Below are 12,259 nucleotides of genomic sequence, written 5' to 3' on the forward strand. Positions count from 1 at the left end.
AGACTGGGGTCTTCTGTACTGGTGGTGCCCGTCACGTCACTCCTAATACTTATAACACAACAGGGCAGTTGGCATTAATATCAATCATGTCATGAAAGACCAGCCGCAGTCCTTCAAAGCTTCACAAGTTCCCAAACCAGCGGACAGATAAAGCCGCTCACACACTCCCACAGCTTATCTACACAACACAGGCCGCCTAAGCCGGCCACTGGATTAAAAATGCTTAATACGCGTAAAGCACCTGTTGGCAAACACCTCCTTCACTCTGACTTTTATATCACATTTTACTAAAAGATTCAATTGAACTCACTGTCAGAGTAAAATAACAATCAATCCATTAATTTTCAAACCTGGCTTAACGGAGAGGCTTGTTATTGGTTTAACTGAGTTATCTTAAAAGAACGGGGATCCCCAAGAGACGAGGCCCCTTAAATATTGAACAACTTAAGTTAAAAATAGAACATTAGCCATTAGATTAACTGGCACACTGACTTGAGAACGCAAACACCTGAGGGGAAAATCTAAAGGGAAACTCGACTTTAATCGACTTCACGCAGCCGGTCACCGGACTCTAACCCAGCTCACCCTGCTGTAGGCCCCCTGGGGTTTGCCGAACTTGTCTCCGCTGATGAAGAGGGGCTCCGGGGGCACTGCCTCGAACTCCTCGCTCTCCGGCGACTCCACGGGGGAATCTCCGGGTTTCCCTCGGCCGCCCTCCTCCAGCACCATGACCGACTCTGCCGGTAGAGAGAGAGAGAGCACACGCCCTGAGGACCCACGCCTGCACCGCCGCTCCCCCGCCCGCCCATTTCACCGGGGATGCAGCGATCTCGGTTAATCTGCCCTCTGGAAAGACGGGGCCTAAAATGGCGATTCTCAGAAACTGGTTCCAGAGGTTGGATATTGTGTGACCTGACCTCTGCACTTAAAGCAGAAATTGATGTATTTATCATGTTGCTGCTGCTGCTTTGTTGTCATGTGTTTTGTTATGGGGTGGTCTTATTGCGTCCTCTTATCCCCCCTCAGACACTCCTTCAGTAGTGCGACACGTTGGGGTGTAATGAAGCGCTTCTCTGATGCAGCGTCTCCCAGCGGGGGGCCGTGGCCCCATTGCAGAGACACACGAACAGGAGTGAGTTTAACAGTCACACGAGATAAAACAGATCCGATATGAAGAACTTTTTGGTCATTTAAATAAAACTCCTGCCAGAATTATTTTAGGTGAAACAGGTTTGCTACCTACGTTAAACTGCCAAACCACAGCCTGAACCCCAACCCTCGCCAAAACCAAATCCTCAAACTGGGCCCGGATCTACACATGATTCATTTAACTCACTGGAAAAGCAACCCCAACCTTAAAGGAAGCCTAAGTTTACTGGGGCAAAACATAAGCCTAATTTCACCACTTAATTTTAAGGGAAAGTTTTGCTAAATTACTAAAAAATAATGACCATTCCTACATTCATCTGTATCACTTACATATACATATATACATATATATATATATATATATATATATATATATATATAATTTTGGGGTATGCCGTGGACAGTTTGACAGAAATAGAACATGATATAAATAACTCCTGCCCGAATGACACAACTCTGTACATCAACACTGGTTACGGTTTTCCAATGAACGTGAGTTTGTTTTAAAGTTCAGAGGAGTGGTTGGCGAGGCACACAAAAGCTCGGCGGGTCATTTACGGTAAAGTTACGCAAGTGTGACTCGGGCTCAACAAGACTGGGAGACTCTGCGCAGATGAGCGAGCCGTGACTGAAGACGGAGAGGCTGTGTCAGAGAGAGGTTAAGGGACGCGAAAGGACTCACCCTACGCACACCAGGGTCACGTCCCGAATCCAGCAAACCTCCATTTTGATATTAAAGTAGCTTGTGCTGAATAATTTATCTTTTAATTGGTATCACTTTGAGCCTGCTGGTGTTCCATCGAATTGCTCCATTAATTCCACTATGGAGGGGATAGGAGGTGATTTTCTAGACCAGCCGACGGTCGATGTGCGTAGGGCTCTTAAACATGGGCGACGTTCAAAATGAAGGCCCCAATGCGGTGCTGATGTTCCCTGGCAGACAGAGCATCGTGGTTTCACTGCAGACCATCTTTAGGCAACAGGATTGAATACAGATGAGACAAAATGGCCTGCCCTGTTTCCACAAAGGCAAAGACAAATTTATAAAAAACACAACTGTATTCTAAAAGGTTGTTAAGCAGCCTTGGGCACGTTAGTGTGGGTTTCATGTTTGATCTAGATCCCATATAAAAAAACGACTTCAAATACATCTAGCGACTGCCTGACTAAATTGTCAAAGAATTCAAAGGAAATCCCCTACGTCACCAATTTACCGCATCGGTCTTTTAAAATACAGCTGCGCGGGTCGACTTGCTTCTGTATTCAGATCCTCTCAGACAACCCTGCAGATAAAGCTCAAAGTAGGCCACACTTTTTATTCTCTTTAATAATTTCTTCTAGTTATGATTGCTGTCAGTCCCCACACGTCTCCCCCGTCGCCTCATCCTCAGTGAAGAGACGGATTGAGGATATGGAAAGAAATCACCGGCACTCGAGACAAAGCAGGCCTCCTCCCCCCCTCCACCACACACAGCACTCGGCAGAATCATCAAAGCCACATTGTGAGACTGATTAGACAAGCCATCGGGGTTAGCTGCATGTTCCCTCCAATACACATGCTCATCGGGAAACGGACCAAGTCAAAGCTGTCACCTTTCGAAGCTGCACCTTTGACGGACACGAAGCCCAATCGGCGAGGTCTAACGGAAGCTGATCAAAGCCTGAACTTTAGTCAGCATATTCCTCAGGTAGGTGGACACAGACAGACAGACTTAACACACAGCCAGAGCTCTGAAAACATCCGCTGCTGTCCGCCACTGCGCCCGAAGCCAAATGCTATAATAAATAATAGAGTACAGTGTAATTCAAACAGAATTTTAAATGTTTGATAGTAAACGGAGAGGTGTGCAGCTACTGCGCAGGGTGACGGGTTTGACTCGGGCAGTTCAACAGCATGCTGATTGAGTTCTCATCCACAAGAGTTATCCATGAGATTCAGGGGGGGGGAGTGATGAGAGAGGAGGGAGGGGGAGCAGGAGATTAAGGGAATGAGGGGAGGCATGAATCATGAGCATCTTTCGCTTGGTTGGGTTGGTTGTTCTCTCTCTACGCCAGTGGCACTGGCTTTCTTGTTAAGTGTGCATCGAGACATATATACATGTATATGTATATGTATATGTGTATATACCTGCCCAGGATATACTCCTGTGCAGCCTCCCTTGGTAGCTGGACAGGCAGAGAGAAGAGAAAGACGCCACTGCGGAGGGAAACCAAGCCGGATAAAAACAAAAAACAAAAAAGGAAGAGAGACTCAAGAAACAGGGAATACTTTTAAACCAAAAAAAAAAAAAGTATGGATGGAGAAAAAAAAGGACATTACAAGATCCAAAGGGGTTGGGGGAATTAAAAAAAAAAACAAAGCAGGGGGGGAAATAATATATATATATAAAATTATATGAACCAATGGAATGGGTTGAAGACAATATGGGAGGCCTTTCTTGACCTACAGCACCATTTTCAGAGACTTGCTTGGCTGGAAGTGCAATGCAGGTGGTTTGCTTCGGCGCCTCATTGGTGACAGTAACCCCCAAACCCCCAAGATACGCCCTCAGGTTTTAAAGGACGAACTGGATTCAGGAGCGATCACTCACCGGCGGCACGAGTGAAGACCGCTCTCATGGCCTATATGCAATGTCAATTCACTGAAACTGCTAAATGTTCACTTTTGGGGAACAGGATATGTCAAACGAAACATGTGTGGCTAAAGCAGGAGACTCCTGTGTTGTGCGTGTTCGAGAGCATGGATGTGAGCCCCAGAATGAACAGACACAGAAGTTGCCAGGACTCAATTTTTCTCAAAAAGTGTTGTTAATTTTCTTTTCTGTTTTTGTGGCTTTGGCTGGCGGGGAATAGCAAGTAAGTGTTTTGTGTTTCTTGATAAATGAAGCTTAGACAGAAGACCGATAATGAGTTTTTAGAGTGCTTCATAGAATTTCATCTATTTCCTTGCTCTGAATTTTTCATTTGGTCCCAGTGTAGCTTCTGAGATTTTCATCCGCAATCAATCACAACACGCAGGCCTCGGTCTTTTGCATACAGATGTTGTTCGGTGCCGAACACTTAATTGCTTAATCCAATGTTGGAATATCCACAGGCAATACAGTTTTAATACCATGTGTCTCAGTTCAAAATTCATTAATTTTAATAAACATTTAACAAAATATGTGGATTACCCAAACCGTCTTTAATTAAATTACATATTGGTTTTGTTTTAACTCCTCGCTAATCACCTCAAAGGCAACCTCCCATGAAGGTCGCACCCATCAACCTGACAGCACGCAAATCTGAATAGTTTATATTCATGAATGCAAAGGGCGAGATGATGCACTACATTAACCAAATCAAGGAACTAACACAACTATTTAAACTGTAATGATTTTTAAATGACTGAAGGAAAGAAAATAAAAAACATCCTATTGGCGAGACCTGCATAAAAAGAAAACTGGCACAGAATACCCAGGAACGCTAAGGAGGAGAAAACAGATATTTGAGAGTGAAATCCCACAGATGCACATTAGGAAGGGTGAAAAACTGTAAAAATTGAGGAAAATACAAAAGTGCTGCTTAAAACTGAATGGAAAAACAGAATTACCCTTGCACTACAAAAGTAAATAAATAAAAAGTGCATAATTTCAGGCAGTCAAATGTGTCTTGCTGTCTCACGTTCGCAGAATTAACTGAACTAACGTGTAAAAGCTGGTGCCATGAGCGAGGGGGCCGGGCCGGGCCGGGCCAGGCTGGACTGGGTCCCGGGCGACAGTGACAGACAGCCATACCTGTGTTGGAGCGCTGGATCAAGGAGGGTTTCTGCGGCCCATATACCAGGCCCGGGTCCGGCTCGGGGTGGGACCTGGGAGCCTCGGGGACCCTGGGCTCCTTGACCCCATCCATGGCCATCAGGATGCTGGAGATCTCCTGCAGGGGCATGTTGCCGATCTCCGAGGAGAAGGGGCTGGGGGGGTTCTCCAGGCACATCAGCCAGCTGGTGTTGCCTGAACGGAGAGGAGCAGCGTGAAAAAGCACCCAGGTATCCAGACAAACTGTGCAATTACACACTGACACACACAAGCTTCAGGTGTCGCCAATCTTATTTCATGTCAGCATTTCCTGTAAATACCAAGATGTTCCTCCATCTAAAGTTTCCATATTATCATCTTAGGATGAATGAAAAATAAAAACAACAACAAAACAAACACCAACGCAGGCACGGCACCCTTCGTGTCATCCATTGGTCTCACCTGAAGGTCTGCGGATGAAGATCTCTGCCCAGCCCTGCGTCAGCATGGGAACGAAGTCCACCAGGTTGGTCTTGTCCTTCTGGGATGGGGGCTGGGCAGACGGGGGCTCGGAGCGGAACCCACCCGCGCTATCCAGGCCCTGAGGGGAGGGAGAGATGGGGCCGCAGAACTCACCCTCTGAGGGGGACACCAGGGGGCTCAGGCTCTGGGCACTGCCAGCACGAAGGGCGTGGCCACCTGAGACACAGAGGGAACGATAGCGAGTGAGAGAGAGAGACAGATGCACAGAGGGAGAGCGCGACTGGTGGAAATACTTCTACCCCCCGCCCCTCGGCAGGAGCCCTTACCCGACATGGACCGCACTCTGATGCGCGTGGCGCGGCCCACCTGCTGGCTGGGTTGGGACTCCAGCTTTGCCGGCGCCTCTTTGGTGAGTCTCGTGTGCAGAGAGGGGTCCGATCTGAAGAAGTGTTGGGGTGGAGTAAAACCATAGTTACAAAAAATTCACCAATTCTGACGAAGCCCCGAGTCCGACGAAGTCCCGAGTCCTACCTGGTGAGCTCCCCGCCGCTGTGCCGCTCCACGCCGTCGAGGCCGAACAGAGACTGCGTCCTGGCCCCGCCACTGGTCGTGATGGTGACCAGCTTGTTTCCCACCAGCCAGGTCATGCTTCTCCCTCCTGCCAGCAGGAACTCAGCAATGGGGGACCTGTGCAGAAACACCGCCAGCACCGATCAGGTGAAGAGCCCGCTCCCTCGAGGGAAGAGCTTTCTCCACACAACCTTCTTTGTTTCTTAACACTCTAGCAGTTGGGCTTTACCATCAGCAGATACAAAATTAACAAAGTCTTTCAGCTCTGCGATAATGTGAAGAAGAACAATGCTTTTGATACTCCAAGGTTAAAATGATTGGGGGGAGGGGCGCAACTGTGATACTTAAGTTATCAGAAGAGCGAGGGGCTCGTTAAAAGAGTAGTCGTCAGGGCTCAAACCTCTTGGGCAGCGCGGAGAAGTTGGAGAAGACGTAGCGAGCCATCATATCCAGGCAGGTCTCAGTGAGCTCCAGGTGGACGGTCTTCAGGCTGTCGTCCGCCTGTGCCACGGAGCTCTCGTCCGCCGAGCCCAGACTGCTGGTGGTGATGGAGGTCTGCATCCTGTGTGGACAGGCCAGCGGTCACTGCTGAATGCCACGCAGCCGCCCACCCCAACCCACCGCGGTGCCGGCGCAGGCACAAGCTGTGACTCGGTACCAGCTAAGGAGGTGCAGCAAACAGCCTCTTTTCACTCTTGATGAAGTTCACAAGCCGGTCACTTTTGTTTTGTAATTGTCCCGTCCAGAGACAGACTTAGGGAAACCGACTCTAATGAAATGTCACGTAAGCAAAGCCACAATGTCTCCAGCTTTTAAACATCTCTGTTTGCTTTTGATACATGTATTGACTTTGCGAGATTCACATCACAAATCGGCATTTTTCTCAAGAATATGAATGTGAAGTACGGCTTAAAAGTACAGCCGATCTTGAAAAACTCTCACAAATGCTTTATTTATTCCACTTTGGTCATATGTAACTTTTAAACATTTCTGACAGCATGACTAAACTCAGCGCTGACACGGGTGCCGGTGTCCCACAGCAGAGACCGCCAGCAAGAAAATGTCTGTCAAAGACTTTGCTCCCACGGTTCATTTCTAGGGCTTTTGTTTCTGTGCAAAGATCACACTGAATGAGCACTTTCAACTACAAGCCCATGGACACAATTTCTTTCCAATTCAAATCTAATTTTGGTGCAAAGTCAATGAATTGTCTACTCCCCGTAAACCTAATTAAGCAAAGCAGTTAACTAGAAGAAAAAAATGCTGATAAATAGATCAAATTTGATCGCAGACTAAGCAATATAATTAAGTAGCGCCACTGGGCATTTGTATCATTCCGCCAAACCAAATCCAGAAATGGATAATTAGTGCAGAAGCTGAAATGAACTTCATCTATGAGAAAAGAGGCTCGTTCGATCTAGTGCAACTCCGAAGCAAACGCATCTGTGGTCTGAAAGCCGACTACAAACATCTCAGGTTCAGAGTGTCATTATGAAGTACAGACAGGCAGCATTGACATGCATCGTAGAGCAGCTTGCTGGTTTTTAAACTCTTTTGTCTAACTGGCTGTGCTTGATCTCTGAAAGACTAATTCACAGCTTTCTGAGACAAGGAGAAGTGCTCTAGATCAAAGCCAAAGACTCGGCAGCGAAATTGTAAGTGGTTTCGAATGAAACAAAAGCAAAGTATTTCAAATTAGACATTAAAGTCTATATTGCCATTACTGGTTAAAACCTCAATTTTTTTCAGGTTGAACACGGTGGTCTTGCATTCAAGATTTTTTTTCTTTCACTATGTGAATGAACGCCAACTGAGAAAGTATTCGTCATTTTAAGCGCCTTTTAATTCACGCTTCTATTTTACATCTGAACTCTAAGATGTTGTGTTCGGTAGTCTCTTTCCATCGCCTCTTTCTTAAAATACTACTAATAACAATAATAAATGGTACCAAGTCACATCTTGTCCTGCATCACTAAGCACTACTTCAAGCAAGCAGAGAGAAAGGGTCTGAAAGTATCATTTTCTGAGGTCACCCCGTTTCAACCGGTACAATTAACTCGCTGCGTTAGATGATAATTTTACTACCTTCTCAAGACACCTGTGTCAGACAATGGCTCTTAACTGCTTCTTTTAAAGCCATAACAGACAAGAGTTACTGTTCATTATCTTAATTTTTTCTATCTTACAATTGCAAAAAGGGAAAAGAGTTAAATACGTTGCTGTAAGAAAAAATACATAGTCCACTAACATGCCATCACTCACTGTGGCCTACGTGAGCACAGCTCTCTCACATCACAATGAGAGGGATAGACAACTGGGTTTCGGGAGTATCTAGACTAAAATTCCTCTGTTCCTGGGCAGAAACAAGGCTGTGCAGAATCCTGATTGCTGAACCTTCAGAGCTGGAAGTAATGACCTCAGCCTGTCCTCTACTGCCCTCTACAGCTCATGGCAGCAAGCGCAAGAAATGCCAATGTGTAATGACCTTAGATAAAGGTGTCAGTGCACCTAATTAATAATCATAAAACCAGTTCAAGCAGCGCAATGGCAGTCTATCTACTTGGCACAGTTGTTTCTACATGATATTCACTTGGAACTACAGCATGGAAACACTTAAAATAAATATTTGATAGAAAAAAAGGGCAGGGTGTTGTTATTGTCAACTTTAGCCCCTAAGTTTTATTTCTTCTTCTTCTCCTCCTCCTTCTCCCAGCTGGAAGTGCAGACATGAATGGTAGTAAAATTATATCTAACCAGTTTCTCACTTTATTCATAGTATTGAAAACAAAATCCAAAAGGCCTGTTAAGAGAATTATCTCGGATGTCTGTGAGATCATCGTCCCAGTGGTTGCTTTACAAGGTCAGGCAACAGAAACCGCCCCCCCCACACCACTGGCCTGAATTAAGACATCCCAGGCATGTTATCTAGCCCGTCTCCCTCAAGGGAGGGAGAGGGAACCGAGAGGATGAAAATGGTCTCTCAGGGTGAGATTGGAGGAGCGTTGTTGCTCCCATCCCATTTCTGCGTGACTGGATTTGTAAAACCACCACCGGGCTGTCGTCATGCAGAGTTAAGCTTCGAGATCACGGCCATTTTTCTACACATTCGCAGATTAGGAAAAAAACTCAGAACGGGAGTCGGGGAGGGGGACAACAAAAACAAACACAAAACAAACAAACAAATCGATACTACGAGTCTACAAAAGAGCATGCAAAGAGTCTCCCGCCATGCAGACCCCTGTCCCCCGGCCATCAATCAAAATCACACCCCACCCCCCACTCCAAACAAAAACAAACAGATAAAAACAGCAGAAAGGAGCCAGGTTAAGTCCCCAGTGCCTCTACCTGCGCACCGCGTGCTCGGACACACTGATGCTTCGCGAGCGGAAGGCGTCCATTGCCGAGAGATCTTTCAGCTCTTTAACTGGGGAGTTGTTACTCAAGCCTTGTTTTGTGACTTTGGCGGTCCGCAGACTACCAGGGGGGAGATCACAGGGTGACGAAGGGGCAACCGCACACCCCCCAACCACAACCAACAAGACAGGGAAAGTGCCAGAGCAACGGACACAGGCCACAGGGGAAATGGAGCAGGGATGGTGAAGGTCAAAGGCCAAAGTTCACAGGTCAAGGTCATGTAAGTGGAAGGATCCAAGGGTGGGGCCCCAAGCCAAATTCCCCCCCCCCCCGAGTGAAGGAGTGAGGAAACAAAATAAAAAAAAAAAAAAAAAAATGAAAATTAACAGCAGAGCACACAATGCAACAAGAAACAAAAAAGAGGGGGAAAACAAGGTATAAAGGAAGGTAACTTCAAAGCATTTAAAACAATTCAGAAACATGACCAGATGAATAATAATAATAATAATAACAGTAATAATAACAACAACAGTAAGTAAGAAAGGAAAATAATTGCAATAATAGATTATATAGTAAATTAATATTAAACAACAGATGAAAGTAGTAAGGCCTGTTACAACACAATGAAGAAAACAATATGAAGAAACTCAGGTTGGAACAGAGCATTCGGGCCTGGGGGCACTATCGATGACGCTATATATGTCTTAATGACTCTGAATTCCCAGATTCACACACACGGCACACTGAGCAGGGCAAACACACACCCTTTGTGTCTGTGAACTATAAAAACAGGAATACTGTTCTGTGTGAGGGACTTTAAAAAGTTCCGGTGCAAAGTTTTTAGTTTCTGTTTTGCTTTATTTCCCAGATTGATCAATATTTTGTGTAAGGTAATAAAGTATCTAAAGATAAACACCAGTAAGTGATGGTGAACTTCTGGTTCAGGGAATGTTGTCAAAGCACAGAAACGCATAAATAGATATTAATTCTGAAAAGCTGTTTGAAGTGATGTATGTTCCCACTTGAGGGATTAGGCTTCACAGACACATAATTATGAGCATATTATTTATTTTCTCTGTACTGTAAATACTTTTATGTGGTTGACTAGTGTGGGATGTTACCGGGCGCTGCACATTTGTGAATCAGGTCTAGGGATAATCTGATGACTTTATATTTCAATAAACATCATTAATCCCATCAGCAGGGTGCACTCCCTGAATTATCCTTTTATGCCGAGTAGTTAACAAACAGAGACTAGATATCCAATGCTCCAACCTTACAAAAGAAGTACAGCTACATACAGTAATTAGGGAAATTAAAACAGCATGACATTAAAATGTTTTTCACAGCAGTTCACAAAGGAAACAAAATTAAAGATTAGGTTGAATATGAACTGAGCAGAATGAGGCAGCAAAGAGGAAACTGGAATTGGTGGAATGAGGTATGTGCTGGGTTTGGTTCAAGATTTGGGTTGTTTGTATTAATTTTAGGATCCTGCTTGATTTCCCAGTTGCAAAGAGGATAAAAACTGCCAAAAGTCTGCTTGTTTGGTAAAATTTCCAATTGAGATTAGGGTCAGAGAAGCGAAGGGTGGGAGAGTTTTTAATATACAATTAAATACATTTTAAAACCAATGGGTTCCAAGGCTTGGATCCCTAATGGATCTAAACTGTTAGGATATTTAGTAATATTTAGTAGTTACCTGTTCAGCAAACTTGAATAAGATTGCTTACAGGAATCATGGTTGCGGTTATATTTATCACTCGGCTGTCCAGCCCAAGCGTCGCAACAGAGACACCGGTAGCTCGATACACTACGGTCACTGGCCAATCATGACAGCAAGTTATTTCACTGCAAAAGCTTTGTTCAGCTGTGGGTTGAGCAGTCAAGCATTTGTGACATTTCTAGAAAACATACGCGTCTTAACACACTTTTAAATATTACATTTATTCTATGGTTCATCAGTGCTGCTGAAGCCACACCTGGACAGCAAAATGGCAGCACACGGACAACAGCCACTGCGTAACTCAGCAGTAAGATGCATCAGTGGCAACCATCTCTAGACTTCCAGATGCACAGTACGTCCGAATGCTAATTATAATAAATTTTTAACCATCATTATACACGTGTTTTTGTCCAAGATGGAAAATGCACCGTTTCCATCCTTGCATGATGATTTCATGTGGAATGACCTGATGCAACACAAAATGTGAATGGCTAACATATCAATAACATCCAGACAACAAGGTGAATAATTACAGCGTTTCACTTCCTGATGCAGAAAATAAACGTGAGCTTCACCAAACTCCTTCCAGGAGGAAAACACATTAAAACTAAGGATTTGCCTTAAATCAATGAGAAAACATACTGGCTACATAGATTGGTAAATGACCAATTTGTTCAGGTCAGAATTTTTTAAAGAGGACTTTAGCCCAGTTACAAGCTAAGTCAGTTACAAGCTTGTTGTACTTTTCCACGGTGCATTTAAGTATCACAGTTCACCGGTAATTGAAAGAAGAGGGTCAAGCACATTCCCATTGAGCACAAGGCAACAGCAAGAGAGGTGCTCAACCGCCCGTGGAGAACCTAGTACTTAAAACGAGCGCAGATTAGATGAGAGATGTCACTGAAATCGGTAGAAAACAATGAGATCTCCTATCCTGTCAGCCGAACTACATATAAATGTGTGCGCAGCACAGATTCCCATCCTAACCCCATATGAGGCATGGCTCACGGGTTTGCGTACCTCTTCGGCCGCTCGTTCAGGCTGGTGCTGCGAGCGCGAAAGCTGCTCTGCTCGTGCGTGTCATCGAAGGGCAGAAGGGCGTTGGATCGCAAACCCTGGAAGCAGACAGATCACAACACCATTAACACACTTAACCGACTCCCCCTGCAAAGGATTATGGGTAGAGTTATCTTGCCCTGCC

The 12,259-nt window shown here is 45.1% G+C and overlaps 1 protein-coding gene across 7 annotated transcripts in view; it reads right to left on the minus strand.

The window, feature by feature from the left end:
* Positions 1 to 12,259, minus strand: part of tsc2 (TSC complex subunit 2) — a 31,030-nt gene that overhangs the window by 7,625 nt on the left and 11,146 nt on the right. For 3 of the 7 annotated variants that reach the window (XM_066690036.1, XM_066690034.1, XM_066690035.1), the window contains exons 25-33: positions 12,079 to 12,173; positions 9,324 to 9,452; positions 6,379 to 6,540; positions 5,940 to 6,095; positions 5,735 to 5,847; positions 5,388 to 5,624; positions 4,926 to 5,141; positions 3,278 to 3,346; positions 586 to 737 (exon numbers count right to left, since the gene is read on the minus strand). In XM_066690036.1, coding sequence (XP_066546133.1) covers positions 586 to 737; positions 3,278 to 3,346; positions 4,926 to 5,141; positions 5,388 to 5,624; positions 5,735 to 5,847; positions 5,940 to 6,095; positions 6,379 to 6,540; positions 9,324 to 9,452; positions 12,079 to 12,173 — 1,329 coding nt within the window. The remainder of the gene's footprint in view (positions 1 to 585; positions 738 to 3,277; positions 3,347 to 4,925; positions 5,142 to 5,387; positions 5,625 to 5,734; positions 5,848 to 5,939; positions 6,096 to 6,378; positions 6,541 to 9,323; positions 9,453 to 12,078; positions 12,174 to 12,259) is intronic. The other 4 variants (XM_066690040.1, XM_066690039.1, XM_066690038.1 and 1 more) reach the window with 2 other exon arrangements.

Source organism: Amia ocellicauda, chromosome 17 (assembly GCF_036373705.1).
Source record: "Amia ocellicauda isolate fAmiCal2 chromosome 17, fAmiCal2.hap1, whole genome shotgun sequence".
Classification (NCBI taxonomy): domain Eukaryota; kingdom Metazoa; phylum Chordata; class Actinopteri; order Amiiformes; family Amiidae; genus Amia; species Amia ocellicauda.